The following is a 22,482-nucleotide window of genomic DNA, read 5'->3' on the forward strand; positions in this document are numbered from 1 at the left end:
AAGTCCACACAACTTTGGGGAAGACTCGCCGGCGCATCATAAATATTTTGTACGACAATAAAAATACGATTTTCCAAAGGCTTTCTTTCAACGCGAATATTAGGCAACATTGCCATCGTGTGGATAAAGGGCATTTCCCTCTGGGAACGATCTAGGCTTACTTCTGTCGAATGAGAACATGTTTCAGTGTACAAATAATAGTCATTTTATCACATAAAGATTTTTTTGTTAATAAGAAAACATAGAAAATCAGGATATTCTTGGAAATATCCCTCACATTACGTAATAGTTAAAAAGGTGCAGGGTAAGCAAAATACTCCTGACAGATGGAGCACCGAAGCCGTTTTGAGCTGAGTTCAGGACACCCTCTGCTTTACCCATCAGGATTTTGGACCTCATCTTTTAGCTTCAAGGAAAGCCTCCTCTCATGTTTTGCCAAATAGTCGTACATACCGAGCCTCGGACCTATTAGAAGCCATTCAAAGTCCAGCATTCAGAGCTGTTATGAGAACCCGTGGGACTAATGGTGATTTCAAGCGTCTCTGCCCACTGTTTATACCTTCATTCCAAATCCAGTTGGATTTACACAAAATATGCACACGTTATAGCAAGCTGTTTTAACATTTAGGATATGATCTTACTAGTAGGCTACATGCATAGACCCTACATGTATTTGTCATGCTACGAATTATATAACAGCATTAAATATTAGATACTAGTACCTAATAAATAAACACTAGTATCCTACATATTTATTAAGCTAAAGAACTAGCAGTAATGAAAACCAACTGCTTTGTCAATTTTTATCTATCATAAAAAAAATAAACAGCATGACAAAGACACTAGCATTTTTTGGATGAAATGTTAAAGTGGCTTGCCACACATTTGCTAAGCTATAGATTCCAAATAATTTCCAAAAAAAAAAAAAAAAAAAAAGGTCATTTATTTAAGGGATGTTCATTCCTTTCCAGCTGTAGAAAGTCCACATCTGGTGTTTAGCAGATGTTGAACATCCATGTGACTCACTGTAGACTAATTACAGAGTCTGAAAGCTAAATGCCCAAGTCAAGGGTGGTATAATGATTGAGTATGACTGTCAGTAACTTCGCAGTTCTGGCTCACTGCTACTCAGGACTGAACCTGGAGCTATTATAGAAGCTCCTTCAATTAACAGTTAGATTACCATCACTTATGAGTGTTTAAACATTCTGAGTTTCAAAAATCATATTTACCATCCCTCTTATGGTTTCAACCAAATAAACGCAGTGTGAGCATAAGACTTTCAGAAACAGAGATGAAAAACTTGAATGCTAGCATAATGTCTAATTAATTGTATTAAATATAAATATTAAGTTTGTTGTTTTTACCTATTATTTCCTTAATTTATTATCATTCAGCCACTTGTACATATCTGAAATATACAGTACATCCGAAAAGTATTCATAGCGCTTCATTTTTTCCACGTTTTTTTATGTTACAGCCTTATTCCAAAATGGATTAAATTCATTTATTTCCTCAAAATTCTACACATAATACTCCATAATGACAATGTGAAAAAAAGATTTTTTTGAAATTGTTGAAAGTTTATTAAAAATAAAACTATTTTATATTTACTTATTTTATATATATACTTTGCTGTGATCATTCTTGAGAAGTTTCAGCAGCTTAATTGGAGTTCACCTGTGGTAAATTCAGTTGATTGGACATGATTTGAAAAGGCACACACCTGTCTATATAAGGTCCCAGGGTTGACAGTGCATGTCAAAGCACAAACCAAGCATGAAGACAAAGGAATTGTCTGTAGACCTCCGAGACAGTATTGGGGACAAAGCTAGGGAAGGTTACAGAAAAATTTCTGCTGCTCTGAAAGTTCCAATGAGCACAGTGGCCTCCATCATCCATAAGTGGAAGACGTTTGGAACCACCAGGACTCTTCCTAGAGCTGGCCAGCCATCTAAGTTGAGTGATCAGGGAGGTGATCAATAACCCGATGGTCACCCTGTTTGAGCTCCAGCATTCTTCTGTGGAGAGAGGAGAACCTTACAAAAGGACAACCATCTGTGCAGCAATCCACCAATCAGGCCTGTATGGTAGAGTGGCCAGACGGAAGCCACTTCCTACCTGGAATTTGCCAAAAGGCATCTGAAGGACTCTCAGACCATAAGAAACAAAATTCTCTGGTCTGATGAGACTAAAATTGAACTCTTTGGAGTGAATGCCAGGCATTACGTTTGGGAAAAACCAGGCACCGCTCATCACCAGGCTAATACCATCCCTACAGCATGGTGGTGGCAGCATCATGCTGTGGGGATGTTTTTCAGCAACAGGAACTGGACGACTAGTCAGGATAGAGGGAAAGATGAATGCAGCAATGTACAGAGACATCCTGAATAAAAACCTGCTTCAGAGTGCTCTTGTCCCAAAGCACACCACCAAAATATCAATGGAGTGGCTTCACAACAACTTGGTGAATGTCTATGAGTGGCCCAGCCAGAGCCCAGACCTAAATCCTATTGAACATGTCTGGAGAGATCTGAAAATGACTGTACACCGTCGCTTCCCATCCAACCTGATAGAGCTTGAGAGGTACTGCAAAGAGGATTGGGCAAAAATTCCCAAAGACAGGTGTGCCAAGCTTGTGGCATCATATTCAAAAAGACTTGAGGCTGTAATTGCTGCCAAAGGGGCATCAAAAAAGTATTGAGCAAACGCTGGGAACACTTATCTACATGTGATTTTTCAGGTTTTTTATTTTTAATAAATTTGCAACAATTTAAAAAAATCTTTTTTCACATTGTCATTATGGGATATTGTGTGTAGAATTTTGAGGAAATAAACAAATTTAATGCATTTTGGAATAAGGCTGTAACATAAAAAATGTGGAAAAAGTGAAGCGCTATGAATACTTTCCGGATGCACTGTACTTTAGAGTGCATTTTTTCCTGAAAATAACTGCATTCAACTTTGAAACAATGAGCACAAACAGCAAACATTCCATGCTCATGCAACTTTATTCAGTAATCATTTATAGACATGAACTGACAGCAAGTGTAAACATTGTTTTAGAAGGAAGAAACGAATATAATACAGCACAGAACGCCAAAACAACTCAATCTGATATTAATATTTACCATCACATCGATACTAACAACAACAGACATTCACAATCGCTGAAACTCCCTGAACCCCCTTCCTGCTCTCAAAGTCAACTCTTTACTGCATGTGATAATTTATAGTAAGGTGGCCTTCATATGTACTCATCTAGCTACCTACTGGGCCAAAATAACACTTAGAAGTGTTCAAACAAGACACTTATTGTTAAGAGTGTCTTATAGCACGTTTTGTCATATTTACTGATAATGTGAGGTGAGAAACATCTGTTTTACGTGGCTTAAGTACATCCTATCTGTCTATATGTGGTGTGTATGTGTGCTGTTTTAAGTGTTCTTAAGCTTTTGGCACATGAGCATGAATGTGGATGTGAAGAATGAATATTATATAAGTCAGCTTCACCTTGGCATCGATACTCAATGCGTCTAACATGTATTTTGTGGTGCGTGTACCCTGTGGTTTTCATTTAGGGACTTTTAAGAGTATTCCTTCAATCCAGGGGTGTTTTTATTCCTGATCACAAGCACCATAAGATATGTGAGCATAACACAAACAAGCCATTTAGGTTAAGATTCTAAATGAAGATGATCAGATGACCAAAAAGTGTGTGTTTTTTTGCATAAAGCAGAAAGTGGGTGGTCTATGCAAAGGAGTTAGTGGATACGAGAGAACAACAATCCATGAAGCAGGGTTTTGGGGCACATCGACTTTATTCCAAGTCATCCTCTGGTGCGATGGTGCTGGTCTGCTCAGAGGTCATGCCTAAAATAGCAAATGCATACAAATTAGGTTTTTAATCATATGTAGAATTTGACATGCTTTATATTTATAGCCATATACACTAACCGGCCACTTTATTAGGTACACCTGTCCAGCTGCTCGTTAACACAAATCTCTAATCAGCCAATCAAATGGCAGCAACTCAATGCATTTAGGCATGTAGACATGGTCAAGACGATCTGCTGCAGTTCAAACCAAGCATCAGAATAGGGAAAAAAGGTGTTTTAAGTGACTTTGAGCGTGGATTGAGACAGGCTGGTCTAAGTATTTCAGAAACAGCTGATCTACTGGGATTTTCACACACAACCATTTCAAGAGTAACTCAAATCAGGTACAGGCTGGTGATGGTGGCGTAGTGGTGTGGGGGATATTTTCTTGCCACACTTTGGGCCCATTAGTACTAATTGAGCATCGTGTCAACGCCACAGCCTACCTGAGTATTATTCCTGAACATATCCATCCCTGTATGACCACAGTGTACCATCTTCTGATGACTACTTTCAGCAGGATAACGCGCCATCTCAGTCTGGTTTCTTGAACATGACAATGAGTTGACTGTACTAAAATGGCCTCCACAGTCCCCAGATCTCAATCCAATAGAGCGCGTTTTGGGATGTGATGGAAAAGGAGATTCGCATCATGGATGTTCAGCTGACAAATCTGCAGCAACTGTGTGATACTATCATTTCAAGATGGACCAAAATCTCTGAGGAATATTTCCAGTACATTGTTGAATCTATGCCACAAAAGATTAAGGCAGTTCTGAAGGCAAAAGGGGTCCAACCTGATAGTAGTAAGGTGTACCTAATAAAGTGGCCAGTGAGTGTGTATTTATAGCCATTATACTACTGTTAAGATTCTTTGTTTTGTCTCTTATGATAGATTTACATCAATCCATGGTCAAAAAAATTGCAGCATCAACACCACACAGCAAACGATTCTCTTCTCTGATTGGCCAGATGTCCCGAGCTGAGCATCCGCACTCGAGTCAATTTACAATAAATGACTCAAATAATCCAATAATAGCAAGTCTACAGTTAATGACTCACCGATTCATATGTTCCCCTTAGAGTAAGTCTACAGTAAACAACTCACTAATTCAAATGATGCCATTAGAGTGAGTCTACAGTTAATGACTCACTGATTTAAATGTTCCTATTAGAGTAAGTCTACAGTTAATCACTCACTGATTCAAATTATTCCATTTGAGTGAGTCTACAGTTAATGACTCACTGATTCAAATGATCCCATCACAGTGAGTCTACACTAAATGACTCACTGATTCAAATAATCCTATCAGAGTGAGTCTACAGTGAAAAAAACTCACTGATTTAAATGATCCAGCCAGAGTGAGTCTACAGTTAACAACTCACTAATTCAAATAATCCTAACAAATCACTGATTCAAATGATCAGGTCAGAGTGAGTATACAGTTAATGACTCAGTGATTCAAATGATTTGGGTCAAAGTGAGTCACAGTGAGTCTTCAGGTAACAACTCATTAATCCAAATAATCCTAACAAATCACTGATTCAAATGATCAGGTCAGAGTGAGTCAACAGTTAATGAGTCACTGATTCAAATGATTTGGGTCAAAGTGAGTCCACAGTTAATAACTCACTGATTCAAATGATCTGGCCAGAGGGAGTCTACAGTTAATGACTCACTGATTCAAATGATTTGGGTCAAAGTGAGTCACTTTGAGTCTACAGTTAACAACTCACTAATTCAAATGATCATGGCAGATTGAGTCTACAGTTAATGACTTACTGATTCAAATGATTTGGGTCAAAGTGAGTCACAGTGAATCTTCAGGTAACAACTCATTAATCCAAATGATACTAACAAATCACTGATTCAAATGATCAGGTCAGAGTGAGTATACAGTTAATGACTCAGTGATTCAAATGATTTGGGTCAAAGTGAGTCACAGTGAGTCTTCAGGTAACAACTCATTAATACAAATAATCCTAACAAACCACTAATTCAAATGATCAGGTCAGAGTGAATCTACAGTTAATGAGTCACTGATTCAAATGATTTGGGTCAAAGTGAGTCCACAGTTAATAACTCACTGATTCAAATGATCAGGTCAGAGTGAGTCTACAGTTAATGACTCACTGATTCAAATGATTTGGGTCAAAGTGAGTCACTTTGAGTCTACAGTTAACAACTCACTAATTCAAATGATCATGGCAGATTGAGTCTACAGTTAATGACTTACTGATTCAAATGATTTGGGTCAAAGTGAGTCACAGTGAGTCTTCAGGTAACAACTCATTAATCCAAATGATCCTAACAAATCACTTATTCAAATGATCAGGTCAGAGTGAGACTACAGTTAATGACTCACTGATTCAAATGATTTGGGTCAAAGTGAGTCACAGTGATTCTACAGTTAAGAACTCACTAATTCAAATGATCATGGCAGAGTGAGTCTACAGTTGATGACTCGCTGATTTAAATGATTTGGGTCAAATTGAGTCACAGTGAGACCACAGTTAACAAATCACTGATTCAAATAATCAGATCACAGTGAGTCTACAGTTAATGACTCACTGATTCAAATGATCCTGATCAGAGAGAGTCTAGTTAAAAACTCACTGATTCAAACTATCCAAGCAGAGTGAGTCTTCAGTTACAGGGATAGTTCACAAAAAAATTATTCTGTCAAGATTTACTCACCCTTTTCTTTCACTCACCCTTTTCTCAAACCTTTATGAGATTTTTTCTTCTGTTAAACACAAAAATATGTATATTTCTAAGAAAACCAGAAACCTGTAAGCATTGACTTAGTATTTAGTATTTAGTAGTATTTAGTAGTATTTGTTTGAAGTTAACAGTTACAGGTTTTCAGCTTTCTTCAAAATATCTTCTTTTGTGTTCAACTGAATAAAAAACACATAAAGGTTTGGAAGCACTTATGGGTGAGTAAATAGTGTAAAGGAAAATCACATTAAAGACTCTCAGCTGTATGTAAAATGAATCTGCTGTAAAGCATTGAGTTGTTTAGGCCAATTGTATGAACTGTTTGACATGTACATAGTTGTGCATTACAATTTAATAATAAATTCAAAACATAAATAATTGGAATTATCCAAATTTGTCAAAATCCTTTGTAGGTTTATGCAAGAAGTAAACTTGGAATTACTGATGATTCATTTTAAGCAGTGCAGAATTGGATCTTTGTTTTGGGAAACACTAACTCCATTCATCAAAGACTTTGATCTTTAAATCTCTGCAATCTTTTTTTGCACTAAATGAAAGCATAATAGGGGCACTGCCTGGTTAATATAAACCACTCATCGTGTCATAATAAAAAACAAAAGCAAGAAGTCTCACTTGAAGTATCATCATCATTGGGAGATTTATTTTCATCCTGAGCGTAACCGAAGCTTAAAAGTTTGGACATGTTGATCGGAGCTGTCTCCTTCTTATCATGGGAACTGTAACACAGAGACAATTATTAAATATTTATATAAATCAGAAGTATTTAAACAGTTCAATTAAAGAGTTGAATTTGAAACATAACACAGGAGATAAGTATGGAGCCAGATCAGTCTCAAAAATAACACATTTATAAGATAAAATTCACATATATACAATTTGTAAGTTTAAAACACGATTCATAAATACACAAATCTAATTCGTAAGTTTAAAACACGATTCATAAATACACAAATCTAATTCGTAAGTTTAAAACACGATTCATAAATACACAAATCTAATTCGTAAGTTTAAAACACGATTCATAAATACACAAATCTAATTCGTAAGTTTAAAACACGATTCATAAATACACAAATCTAATTCGTAAGTTTAAAACATGATTTATAAATACACAAATCTAATTCGTAAGTTTAAAACACGATTCATAAATACACAAATCTAATTCGTAAGTTCAAAACACGATTCATAAATACACAAATCTAATTCGTAAGTTTAAAACACGATTCATAAATACACAAATCTAATTCGTAAGTTTAAAACACGATTCATAAATACACAAATCTAATTCGTAAGTTCAAAACACGATTCATAAATACACAAATCTAATTCGTAAGTTTAAAACATGATTCATAAATACACAAATCTAATTCGTAAGTTTAAAACACGATTCATAAATACACAAATCTAATTCTTAAGTTTAAAACATGATTCATAAATACACAAATCTAATTCGTAAGTTTAAAACATGATTCATAAATACACAAATCTAATTCGTAAGTTTAAAACACGATTCATAAATACATAAATCTAATTCGTAAGTTTAAAACACGATTCATAAATACACAAATCTAATTCTTAAGTTTAAAACATGATTCATAAATACACAAATCTAATTCGTAAGTTTAAAACATGATTCATAAATACACAAATCTAATTCGTAAGTTTAAAACACGATTCATAAATACACAAATCTAATTCGTAAGTTTAAAACACGATTCATAAATACACAAATCTAATTCGTAAGTTTAAAACACGATTCATAAATACACAAATCTAATTCGTAAGTTCAAAACACGATTCATAAATACACAAATCTAATTCGTAAGTTTAAAACATGATTCATAAATACACAAATCTAATTCGTAAGTTTAAAACACGATTCATAAATACACAAATCTAATTCTTAAGTTTAAAACATGATTCATAAATACACAAATCTAATTCGTAAGTTTAAAACATGATTCACAAATACACAAATCTAATTCGTAAGTTTAAAACACGATTCATAAATACATAAATCTAATTCGTAAGTTTAAAACACGATTCATAAATACACAAATCTAATTCGTAAGTTTAAAACATGATTCATAAATACACAAATCTAATTCGTAAGTTTAAAACATGATTCATAAATACACAAATCTAATTCGTAAGTTTAAAACACGATTCATAAATACACAAATCTAATTCGTAAGTTTAAAACACGATTCATAAATACACAAATTTAATTCGTAAGTTTAAAACATGATTCATAAATATACAAATCTAATTCGTAAGTTTAAAACATGATTTATAAATACACAAATCTAATTCGTAAGTTCAAAACACGATTCATAAATACACAAATCTAATTCGTAAGTTCAAAACACGATTCATAAATACACAAATCTAATTCGTAAGTTTAAAACATGATTCATAAATACACAAATCTAATTCGTAAGTTCAAAACACGATTCATAAATACACAAATCTAATTCGTAAGTTTAAAACACGATTCATAAATACACAAATCTAATTCGTAAGTTTAAAACATGATTCATAAATACACAAATCTAATTCGTAAGTTCAAAACACGATTCATAAATACACAAATCTAATTCGTAAGTTTAAAACATGATTCATAAATACACAAATCTAATTCGTAAGTTTAAAACATGATTCACAAATACACAAATCTAATTTGTAAGTTTAAAACACGATTCATAAATACATAAATCTAATTCGTAAGTTTAAAACACGATTCATAAATACACAAATCTAATTCGTAAGTTCAAAACACGATTCATAAATACACAAATCTAATTCGTAAGTTTAAAACACGATTCATAAATACACAAATCTAATTCGTAAGTTTAAAACATGATTCATAAATACACAAATCTAATTCGTAAGTTCAAAACACGATTCATAAATACACAAATCTAATTCGTAAGTTCAAAACATGATTCATAAATACACAAATCTAATTCATAAGTTTAAAACATGATTCATAAATACACAAATCTAATTCGTAAGTTTAAAACACGATTCATAAATACACAAATTTAATTCGTAAGTTTAAAACACGATTCATAAATACACAAATACAATTCGTAAGTTCAAAACACGATTCATAAATACACAAATTTAATTCGTAAGTTTAAAACATGATTCATAAATATACAAATTGGATTTTTAAAATCCTAATTGTGCGGTGCGTGTATGAACTTTCTTTTGTAAATGTATTATTTTTGAGACCATAGATAAGAATGTAAAATGGGGAGCATACATCTTTTTGAACTTGTTGGCCTCATCGATGTCCTTCTGGCTTAAGGAGAGTTTCTCCATCTCTGCTGCAGTATAGCTGACATTCTGCACAAGACAATAAGATGTATGGGAGTTATACACAATTCAATATAAAAGTACAAAATGCCAATTATGAAAGAGTTTCATGACACGCTATTCATTCAACATTCACAATCAATAACTGCATCCAGCAATAAAAAGAAGCAAAAACATCATGAATTAAATGAAAGAAGAGAAGCAAAGGGAAGAATAATAAATGACTAATAATGCAATAAGATGATTCAGTTTCCTGTTTATATGATGAACATGATGCATGGAGTGAGAACCACAGATCTAATGTTACAGGATATACAGTAGAGCAACAGTCTTTTGAGACAGTGATTTGAACAAAAAACTGTTCTCTTTACAGTCAAAGATGCTGTATTTATGTTTTTGAAGAGTAAAAATACCAATAAATCTGTGCAGATTTAAAAAATAAATCCTACGTGAACAAACTTGTACTGAAAAACAATACTGTCAGTGTTTCTTTTTGGAAAATGTCAGATTGTCTGTCTTTGTTTTGGTCTGTGTAACTCCACCCACTGCCAGTTTACCCAATTACAATTCCGCACCCTTGGTTGCCTTGACGAAAATCACAGCATGTCATAAAGGCTGCCTCAATATATGTAGGCGCAGCCATAAATAAGATGTCGGAAGGACAAAATTGCAGCTTCCAATATGAGAAGCAGATTCAGACTTCCCCAAAAATCCCCATGAGGTGGCTTTAAATGAGCAAATAATAGAAATATTACAAATGTAAACATTAGTCGAGCAGTATACATTGTAAGGCTCGACTGTCAGGCATGCTCACTCCTGTTGGTGTCGTCAATCTGGCAACCTGCAATTTCATAGAGTCATTGACAAACTCATTATAAATTCACTCTCTTTCTTTCAGCTTGTTCCCTGCTTTATCAGTGGTCGCCACCGTGGAATGAACTGCCAATTTCTCTGGCATATGTTTTACCAGCAGATGCCCTACTAGCCTAGTACAACCCTCAGTGCTGGGAAACACCCACACACTTTCTCATTAACAAACTATGGCCAATTTAGTTTATCTATTTTTTTGAAGGGGGGGGAACTGAAGCACCTGGAAGAAACCAATGTGAACATGGGGAGAACATGCAAACTCAAAGAAATGCCTTCTGGTCGAGCTGGGACTCGACCCAGCGACCTTCTTTCTGTGCCAACCACTTAGCCATTGTGATGCCCACTCATTAAAGTACAAATAAAATCAAAACTAACCATATGATTTTTTTTTTAACTCACATTGCTAGGTTTATGGTGAACGAATCATTTATGCATGTCGCTAAATTTGCCCTTGTAATCTAAAATTAAAATCTGAAAATGCACTTCTCAGATTAAGGCTGAGGTATTGGGTGTGGCTAACATACTTAACCACGACCCTCCAACTGTCAGTTTTGACAACAAACAGAAATGGTAAGGAGAAGGAGTCTGTTAGGTTGTAAAAACTCTCCTGAACAACTTTTCCGATCTTTTTGAATGAAATGTCTACCTTACTACATCCAATCAGCTCGCAGTAGAAAAAACAAGCCACGCCCACTGTTGCCTGGTTTCATATTCCATTTATGATCAACGTCACAATACCTGAAAAAATAGTTGCAGCTTCCATTCATGCGGACTTGAAGTTAAGTGCTTTGAATATATATCACCTGGGGAATATCTAGGACCAAAAAAAAACTTTTTTCCAATGACAATGTTTGGTTCAAAACATTACAATAGATTGTCCTATACCTGCCTGTCAAGAAGTGGATTTGAATGCCTCTGTTCAAACAGACAGGTCATGTCATCAACACATTCCCACTATGCTGACTGACATGGCAAGCATACACCAAAACAGCTGAAAACGGCAGCATTCTTCCAAAAAAGCATATTGAGAGTCATTGGTCTAGAACTTCTAGTGCATTTAAAAAAGCGCAGGGAACACAGGATTTCGTTACACCACTCCTCATCACCTATAAAGTTTATGTTTGCTTCAAGCCATTTTCTGACAAAATTAACATTAATTTAAAAATAAAAAAATCATGTCTTTGTTGTTGTCTTGTGAGAGAAAACCTTTAAAAGAAGTCTCTATGGAGCCAGATCAGTCTCAAAAATAATACATTTACAAAAAATACAATTCATAGATCCAAAACACAATTCCCGTTCACAGAATGTAATTCGTAAGTTCAAAACATGATTCGAAAACACACAAGTCCAATTCGTAAATTCAAAACATGATGCAAAAATACACAAACATAATTCGGAAATTTAAAACAAGATTTATAAATACACAAATCCAAGTCGTAAATTCAAAACAGGATTCGTAAATACACAAATCCCATTCATAAATTTAAAACGGGATTCGTAAATACACAAATCCAATTCGTAAATTTAAAACGGCATTCGTAAATACACAAATCCAATTCGTAAGTTTAAAACAGAATTTGTAAATACACAAATCCAATGTTTCAAAACAGGATTCGTAAATGCGCAAATCCAATCATTCAAAATAGAATTCATAAATACACAAATCCAATTCGTAAATGTAAAACAAGATTCATAAATACGAAATCTACTTAATTTGGAGAAAATATTTATAAATTTAACAAATTTACAAATTAGACTTTGTAAATGTGAATTGTACTGTGCATGTATGAATTTCATTTTGTAAATGTATTATTTTTGAGACTGATCTGGCTCCGTAAGTCTCCGTGTTAACCAGTGAAAAATAAAAAAACAAAACCACACAAAAAAGGACAATAAAAATGGCAGCATGCATATGGGAATGATTCTTTCAGATGAATCAAATGGTGAAACTTCTTAACTAACACAGTTTTTAAAGATGCATTGCAAAAAAAAAGCTGGCAAGATGGCAACTGAAAGATTGTTTATAATACGTTGAAGGAGGAGGAGGAAGTATGGGAGGTTTAAATGAGCGATGGCGGTCAACAGTCTGTGCTAATCCATTCACCTTGTCACCAGAATCCCAGGCTGAACCGTTATCAGTTCCAAAAGGGGGCTCCAGTCGCTGTAATGCCCCTTTAGATTCACTCTTGCTCATTCCATCAGGACTAGTAGCTTTACTTCTGCTGCAAGCATAAGATCACATGATTGAACCCCGGTTTTACACCACCATGCCAGATGGATTGGGGTGAAATATGTGGAAATATAATCCTTAAATTCGCATCACGATGCTGATATGAATGATTCAGCATAGAAGCATATAAAAACCCTAAATAATCAATTTTTAAAAACATAATGAAATAGACCCGTCATAAAATGTAATGTTTTGACTTATAAAGTGTTTTTATTATAATTCATAGTTGAGAACTATTTCTCAACTATTTTTTACAAAAAGAACACAAATGAAATAATAAGCTGTGTGTGTGTGTGTGCGCCAGATGTTGTCAAATACAATATGCCAAAACAAAAAAAGGATTTGAATGTATTACTTGAGCTAACTTACACAAACCTGGAGTGCATGATCAGAAAGCCTCTCATTGTATTATTTTATAACATCTGTATTTATGTAAACATAGTCGATTGTGTTTTAAAGGGGTGGTCCACAGTGTATTTTTAAGGCTTTGTTGTGTTTATAAGATGCAAAGTAATGTGTGCTCATGCTTTATTTGTAAAAAAAAATCACGTTATTTTTTCATATATCTTACTTTGATCATATATAGCTACTCAGCTAACATGAAAATGACTGTCATATTTCCTAGGCCTCCTTAAGAGGCTCTGATTGGACAGCTTACATAATTTGCTGTGATTCACGGATGGGCTCCACATCACAATGTCACACCCCTAAAAGCTCGCGCTTTAGCGCTGTGTAAACAGTAGCTGAATCAGACAAAAATGAAGAGCACCCTAAATTAAAATCTGACAAGTGTCTTATACATATTTTTGGAAGAAGCATGTGTAAGTAATATAAAATGTTCACATATCTTTTGAGTTAGTTATTTGAGATGTAGAACGCAGGGAAAGCGGCCGCATAGAGAGACACTGCATGCGCTGCTGAAGATTGTGGGTGTTTACAGCAGTTTAACTGATAAATATGAATTTGTAGCTAAATTGTTAGCGGTGCCAAACAGCATTTTTCATTGTTTACATACTTATTTACGTCCTTGTTACAACATACCATTAACGCTATAAAATAATTGATCCATTTTAACAAATAAAAACACAGGTTGTGTCTCACAATCCACAGCTTCGTTGGTTGGAGTTTTTAGCCGAATCCAGCCCTGAACTGAGAAAGATTCTGCAAGCTGTCCTTTGTCAAATGCTAGCTATATATTTCTTATAATTCTCTGGAATATAATTCAGTTCAATTCAAACCTTTATTTGTGTAGCGCTTTTACAATGTAGATTGTGTCAAAGCAGCTTCACATAAAAGGTCATAGTAAATTGGAACAGTGTAGTTCAGTTTTTAGTGTTTAAGTTCAGTTCAGTTTAGCTCAGTTCAGTGTGGTTTAAAAATCACTACTGAGAGTCCAAACACTGAAGAGCAAATCCAACAATGCGCAGCTCTACATTTAATTAAAATTAAATTTTAAGCACTGAACTGAGAAAGATTCTGGACGCTGTCCTTTGTCAAATGCTAGCTATATATTTAATATAATTCTCTGGAATATAATTAAAATTAAAACGTAAGCATTTCTCTCTTTGTGTCGTGTCCTTTGAAAGCCCAAATATAGAAACAGAACAAGCTCTGTGGAAATGGCAGCATTTGGACAGCATTTTAGCCTTCTCTGCTATAACATTACAGCGCCTCTGGCCACACCCCTTCGCTGCACAGGGTGTATGCATGGGGTGAATGGGCATAACCTGAAGCGTTTATGATCTCATTAACCGGATGTATTTTTTGTAGTCTCTAAATTCGTTCACTGTAAGCTTTGCTAAGCTAACTTTGTAAACTTTGCATTGAACTTTGAGCGTATTACACTCAGAGATGTTATTTATGTTCACAGCTACGTTACACAACAACTAAAGTTTAAAATATGATATCATAGTGGACCCCCCTTTTAAGTGAATGTAGGTTTGGGGAAAACCTATTGTGTAACATTATATTAGATCCATGCATTACGTCTGAGTATAATACATTCGCTGTAGTTTGTGCCATTAACATTAACAAAACAATAAAACAGTGAATTAGTAATTATAAACTGATAATACACAGAAATACTTCTGTTAAATAGATAGAATTTCTTTATATATACATATATATTTTTTATTCAATGTTTTGCCTTATGATTCCGTTTCATTCGATTACAATACAGAAGGTTGCGATTTAATTATAAAAAATTACTGTTGCATCACAATATAAATTTCCTCCAATTCATTTATAATGAATTACTATATTGAAAACACAGTAATTTCTTTCCTGTGTTTTTAGGAAATTATTTGAATAAATATGTTATTTTGTTTTTTGCACTGATGCAGAATTGTTGATGTCATAAAAGCAGTTAAATTTCACTACTCTACTTTTTGTTATTTGCATTTGTGTTAAAATGTGTAATAACAAACATAAAGAACAACAAATAACTATGCTGCGGTTATTAGTCTAGTCACTTTCAAAAGAACTGGAGGAAAAGATACACTGTGATCTATTGAGAAACGTTGTATAATCAAATGATTACCCTTTGAATAATAATTTTTGAACGTAATCAAATATAATGTGGAGAATAGCAAATATTCACACTCTTCTATTCAAAACACCATTATCATTTTTAGTTTAAATGTAGTTACTCCATGTCACAGTGTTAATATGGGCCAGAATAATTATGACCTGCCATGTTAGATCCTGAACTACCGAGCACATCCATACCTTATGTCTCTCGGCCAATGGGGTACATGCACACTGGCTTTTAATTTTCAGTAAGCTAGCTTGAGTGCCTCCTGTGAACTGTCATCCCATTACAATGTCACCATGGTTAAGATCCGGTTTCTTTAAAAATCAATGATCTTCACTGCCTGATTGATTTATAATATAAAGTGGGTCTCAGACCGCACAAAAAGCACTGTATTAAATTACATTGTTTCGTTCCTTGTCTTTAAAATAATGGAAATATATTTTACTACTAGTAAATTCATTGGAGCCTTAGGTCTCGTCTGCTGCTCCTGACGCCACTTGCGTTTAAATGGTTTAAATGGTTTAAATGCTTAAGTTTAATTAACCGATTATATTTTAATTACATTAAAATATTGATGCTGTATAAGGAACCTTATAAAATTGAACCGTTCACCAGATGTTTATCAGTGGCTGCAAAACACTTGATGTGCATATACCCAATTGCAATACAATAATGATTTTTTTGAATCCTAATGATGTATTTCTGAGGCCTTCAGTGGCCTCATTTATTACATTTTAGACAAAACAGCATCTCATAAGCAAACAAATTCTCACCTGTCATCAGGTGAGCCAGAGAACCAATTAGACGGTTTATAGGAACTGTTGGTTATTGGTTCCACAGGGTCCTCATGCCACAGCAAACCTATGGAGACATTAAAATATATGCAGGGCTGTGATTTTTGGGTATGTTTTTGTCAAATCAAATCAGTTACTGCCTATAGTAAACTTCACTGTAAAAATGCTGGGTTGTTTCAACCTAAATTTGGGTAAAATATAAACAAACCCAACAACTAGGTTCAAATTTCAACAGCGAATTAGTAAACATAAATTAAGTCAATGACGACAAGATATAACTTCGGCAGTATCAAGACATTTATAGATTTTGGACATGACGTTAAACAACTAAAATGCATAGCAGTTGAGGAAGTATTCGAGTCACATAGAGGAGGTCACCTGAATAAAAGATTATTACAAAGAAGAGGTCACCTGAATAAAAGATTATTACAAAGAGAAGCATTCTGGATTCATAAATTAAAATCACTTACACCAAGAGGAATGAATGAGGAATTGGACCTTTCTGTGATACTTTAACAGTTTGTTGTTTAGCTATAATACTGTGAATCATGGATTTTGAGCATGTAATGATACAAATAATGACATGAAAATGTATTTTTAATGTTTTGGACTGTCTGAATTTCATTGTGTTGACGTAGACATGAATAGGTGATAATTGATATGCTATTTTCCTGTGAAATAATGTTTTTAAAGGTGAAGGTAAATATTTCTTGTGTGGTTAAAATGGTTCATTGAAATGAAAATGAGATTGTTCTTAATTATTAAGTGGCCGTCCAACTAATGACGTAATGTAATTGACTGTGAAATAAAAGGGTGGAGTGAGAGGTCACACACTGAGGAAGGCATTTTGCTGAAAGGAAGACATTTTGCTGAAACAACGAGCACGCAGTGCAAACTTCAAACTCAAATTTACACTTAAAATAAATTAAAAATGTAACCCATTGGTTTGTCCATATTTGGGTTGAAACAACCCAGCATTTTTACAGTGCATAATAATAAACTATACTATTTAAACAATTAAATGCATTAATATTATATTAATATATAATTTAATACTATTCTGAAATAAATATCATAATTTCAGTAACACTGCAGGATTCAACGCTAAAGATTTTTTCTACTGGCCTAATGCCCTGCCAAATGTTTTTACTTGGCCCACCAAAAAAGAAGTCAATCACTATTTCTTAGCCACATATTTTAAATAATGTGTGAAAAATAACGTCTGTGAAACTAGAATTTAAATATTTAAAAAATTTTAATAAATGTATAAAGAGCAAAATTCTAAGTGTTATGCAAACAAAAATAGCTGTATGGAAATTGTGCAGGTATTTTATTGCAAAACAAAAAATGTCTGACTTGCCAAACTGACGGCAAACTATGCAAAATATCACTTTATTTTTTTCCCGTCGTGTTGTACCCACATAAATGTCTGCTTCAAGACGTTAGAAACAGACGTTTTCTTTTAGCCTCGTAATTTGATGTTGCCGCCATCTTGCCGTCTCTTCGCTGTACTGGTTGTTACCAGGTTACGAAAAGAATTACGTACATCCAATTAGATATGAGGAACTGAATAGCAATATAGGGTTTACAACTTCACAGAGAAGATGGCATTTAAGGGCTTAAAAGCCCAAACTGCTATTAATTCTAAGTATTTGCACGCAATTGATAATTGATAATAATCACAGGCCCCATTTACACCAATACATTTTAGTTTTAAAAATGGCGTTTTAGAATAAAAACGATCCGCGTCCACACTGGCGTTTCATTTAGCGTTTCTGAACAACTCTCCGTCCACACTACACTGCTGAAAATGCACATCATGTGACCACACACACACTCTGGCATGCACGGCAGTGATGAAAGCTGTGCATCAAGGATCACAGTTCATCAAGGATCTAATCTCACGATATTTGTTAAACGTGATATTTAATTCATCTTGTTTTCTATATTTAAACGACATATTCCCCGACTTTGGTCTTTTGAATCTATTAATTGTTCTTAGGTAACGTGTTTTGGCTGAGCGCAAAGATAAATTAATATATTATTTAATGTAACTGCAGACACTGATTCTGCACATTTGACTGATTGCTTGCATTTATTTTCCTATAATGTATAAACTTATTGTACTTATTTGTACTTTTATAATGGCCGTTATTGATTATTAAAACTGATATTCAGCAAAAGAGACAGGGTATGCTTTGTATTTTCAATGAAAGTGAAATGAGGCAGTTATAATATAAGCTGTTTTATATTATATATTGTATATAACTACATACAGTGAAGATGATGGTGATATAAATATGCAGATACACGACGCCTCAACATTTTTGGTGTCTGTTAAGTTGTTAATATCAAAATGAAAATAGTCAGTTCCTTATATTAAGTTTTCATTTTATTGTTAAGAAAGTGAAACAACCTACCCAGGGTGATGCGAATGAGGTTATAAAGTACACAGTTCCCTTAGAAGATTTACCTGACGTGTCCTCAGGAGTTTGTTTTCCATATCAAATTTCCGAAGTCTGAACTTACAAGGTAAGGATGCAAGACTGAACTGTGTGTAGGCTACTTAATATTGAGGAAAAAGCCCCAATTTTTCCCTCATCCATACTAACACGAAGCAGCAGCAGCGGTTTAAAATGAAAACAGCCTCTTCAGCATTTCCAAAATGCTTCATTTTCGGTGCTCGAAAACTCCGGCGTAGTGTGGACAGATGGCGTAACCGTAGCAAAACTTGTGCGTTTTTAAAACTAAAACATATAAGTGTAAATGGGGTCTTAGTGACAAGGCTGATTAGGCCAGTAACGATCTTGTCTACTGTTCCGAGCGTCTCACACACCTACCCAGGGCCATCAGGCAGTCCTTAATATTGAGCACTTCACTGTACACGTAGTTAATGTTAGTTAATGTAATGTAAATACAAAGAATACATCTATTAATGTATTTATTCATGATTGTTAACATATGTTTTTCATTATTAGTTCACGCTAACTTACCATGCAATAAATAATGTTAACAAGCACGACATTGGGTTTTAATAATGCATTAGAAAATGTTGAACTATGATTAAAACATGTACAAATCTTGTTCACTGTATGTTCATGTTAATAAATACACTAACTAACATCAACTACGTACTGTAAAGGGTTTTAATTGTGGTAAACCACAATTTCAACATTTAACTACACAACACTCACAGAATACTTGCAAAGATTACATTTAAAGTTTCAAGATATTTAATCACTACCTCAGATTCACTTAGTACGTTTCCTAAACAGTAAGATTACATAGGGCACTATTTTATAACTAACATAGTAAAAAGACTAATTAAAAGTAGACATTTTACAAAAGTGTGACACATTTACCCCTCTGTCCTCCTTGTTTTGCAAGTTTCACATAATCCGAGTCTGTGGCCTGAATCCCCACACGGCGTCCTTTAGTCCTTTCTTCGGGAGTGGTCTCTGCAGTTGCAGACAAACCTGGGATCTGGGACGAGGGTCCAACTGCTCCATTTGAACTAGCATTCTGAGCTTGTTTTACACCTACAATTCAGTTTAAATATCTGCCTTATTATGCAAAGATTTGAACCAAAAATATCTTTCAAGAGCAACATATATGTGTCATTATTTGTAAGTAATTCAGGCATGCAGTGAGCTTGTAAAGAAGACAATAGGGTACTGTGTTTCTCTGAAGAGCCATTACCCGGTTTCGTCCGGCGATAGTTGGGCTCGGCGGCCATGACTGGTGTTTCAGTGGTCAGCGGTGGTTTGGTAGCTCTGCAATTCCACAAAGAGTAAAGTTGAGTGCTTCACATTTATTAAAACGGAAGGTCAGCTGAACTGTTGTGCTTCGATGCGTTCTTATATCATCAAATTAAATCGCGAATTACTGTCAGTGTCAACTCGACATATTGGGCACCAGTCATTTCTTTATTGTCAAGTCATTCGCGTATTTACAGCTTTTAAAGCCAACAACGCGAACAAATAACGCGAACATATACTGTATTTCGAAACACTGGTGTTATTTTAGAAACCTCTCTGAGGGTTTTTCTTGTTTATGGGTTAGCTGGCGAGTCAACCTGGTCGCCTAGTAACAAAAGCAGCATCAGGACCACAAGCACCTTCAATATAAGGCGAGTCGAGCATTAGCACAGATTTTAAAAGTGAAAATCGCAGACATTACTTATAAAAGCACATTTTAGTGAGGTATTCGAACATTTTAAGTGTATGGCTATTTGTATTAATGATGCTACTGAAAGATGTGGAAAAGACAAAGCTTACGTCGTGTAAAGCAGCGCTGAGAAGGGGGACGCCTAGATTCTGCTCTTCTTCATCAGTCTGAGCTGCGCATTTGGCTGGGAAACGCCTTTCCTGCCACCTACTGGACAGGGAATACTCTTTCTCCACACCCTCCACAAACAAACGAAGGATCATTATAGTACTTTTATGTTGAATTTTAAGTGTAGTTTAAGTAATTGTGCATTTGTTGTGTTTTAGTAATTGTATTCATTTTTTAAAAATAGATTAGGATGTCTTTTATGTATGTATGTATGTATGTACACTCACCGGCCATTTTATTAGGTACACCTGTCCAACTGCTCCTTAACGCAAATTTCTAATCAGCCAATCACATGGCAGCAACTCAATGCATTTAGACATGTAGACATGGTCAAAATTATCTGCTGCAGTTTAAACCGATCATCAGAATGGGGAAGAAAGGTGAATTAAGTGACTTTAAATGTCGCATGTTTGTTGGTGCCAGACAGCTGGTCTGAGTATTTCAGAAACTGCTGATCTACTGGGACTTTCACGCACAACCTTCTCTAGGGTTTACAGAGAATGGTCGGAAAAACAGAAAATATCCAGTGAGCGGCAGATGCCAGAGGTCAGAGGAGAATGGCCAGACTGGTTCGAGCTGATATAAAGGCAACAGTAACTCAAATAACCACTCGTTACAACTGAGGTATGCAGAAGGGCATCTCTGAACACACAACACGTCAAACCTTGAGGCGGATGGGTTACAACAGCAGAAGACTACACCGGGTGCCACTTCTGTCTGCTAAGAACAGGAAACTGAGGCTACAATTCACACAGGCTCACCAAAATTGGAAAATAGAAGATTGGAAAAATGTTGCCTGGTCTGATGAGTCTCGATTTCTGCTGCAACATTACTAGACAATCCCTTTATACCAAATTTTATAAACAACTAGAGTAAAATTCGATGTTATTTCTTATGTCATAAGAAAATAAAAACATCAATGAATTAAGCAAACAGTACAGCAAATACAAGTAAAAACACCCTTTTTGATCTTTTTAACAAGCATTCACATAAGAAATATTAAGAAACTATTTTCACCTATAATAACATACAATTAATTAATTACTCACAATTTTCTTTGTTGTTTATATGTGAATTGAATTGTTACCCTGTACATGGTTGCAGCTGGAAAGGCATCTGCTGTGTAAAACATATGCTGGATAAGTTGGTGGTTCAATCCACTGTGGCGACTCCTGACTGATAAAGGGACTAAGCCGAAGAAAAAATGAATGAATGAATGAATTAATGATTCAGTTTCATCCGATTACAATTCAAAGGGTAGCGATGCAATTACAAAACAATTACTGTTGCACCACAATACACATTTTCCTCCAATTATTTTATAATAATAAGTATAAACAGCATAAACAGCTACAGATTTGTTATTCTTGGTGTTATTAGAAAATAAAAACAACAACGCAAATAGCAAACAGTACTGCTAATACAAGAAATAAAACAATTGACATCTATTTAACAAACATTCACAAAGAAATAAAACATTAAATGAAATCAAATGAGTGAATTATTCCCTCTTTTCTTTGTTGTTTAATTGACACAGAATAATTTAAGAGATTAATATACAATAAAACAATAGATTGATAAATGGATTTAAAAAATTTAACAATTTCAACAAAAGAAAAACAGATAATTTGCTGGCAGGTTTACATTATTGCTTTACAAACACTGCAAATAATTGAGAGTTTTGCAGTTTAATTTATAAAAAAATAAATCACAAAATACTTACAGTTCATTACAATAGGCCCACTATTGTCTTTTTTTTTTCGTTTTCTTTTTTATTT

General features: G+C 34.4%; 1 protein-coding gene across 2 annotated transcripts; it reads right to left on the reverse strand.

Moving 5' to 3' along the window:
- Positions 1-2,992: 2,992 nt before the first annotated feature.
- c6h7orf57 (chromosome 6 C7orf57 homolog) lies at positions 2,993-20,708 on the reverse strand. 2 transcript variants are annotated; one of them, XM_056459629.1, is made up of 8 exons: positions 20,647-20,708; positions 20,069-20,142; positions 19,732-19,908; positions 16,349-16,436; positions 12,917-13,031; positions 9,890-9,972; positions 7,234-7,337; positions 2,993-3,873 (listed from the first exon to the last, which is right to left on the reverse strand). In XM_056459629.1, the coding sequence occupies exons 2-8, from the start codon at positions 20,103-20,105 to the stop codon at positions 3,821-3,823; spliced, it is 657 nt and encodes a 218-aa protein (XP_056315604.1). In that variant the 5' UTR covers positions 20,106-20,142; positions 20,647-20,708; the 3' UTR covers positions 2,993-3,820. The 2 variants fall into 2 exon arrangements, with proteins under 2 accessions (XP_056315604.1, XP_056315603.1); XM_056459628.1 differs by having other exon boundaries at positions 12,917-13,034.
- Positions 20,709-22,482: the final 1,774 nt, after the last annotated feature.

Source organism: Danio aesculapii, chromosome 6, assembly GCF_903798145.1.
Source record: "Danio aesculapii chromosome 6, fDanAes4.1, whole genome shotgun sequence".
NCBI classification, from domain to species: domain Eukaryota; kingdom Metazoa; phylum Chordata; class Actinopteri; order Cypriniformes; family Danionidae; genus Danio; species Danio aesculapii.

Bases quoted from the DNA above. Each gene is read 5' to 3' on its own strand.
- c6h7orf57 (XM_056459628.1), bottom strand. From the start codon at position 20,105: ATGGCCGCCGAGCCCAACTATCGCCGGACGAAACCGG. The intron at 19,909-20,068 runs GTAATGGCTCTT...ACTGAATTGTAG, and splicing joins CTATCGCCGGACGAAACCGG to GTGTAAAACAAGCTCAGAAT. The intron at 7,338-9,889 runs GTATGCTCCCCA...TCTGTGTTACAG, and splicing joins GCCAACAAGTTCAAAAAGAT to TTCCCATGATAAGAAGGAGA.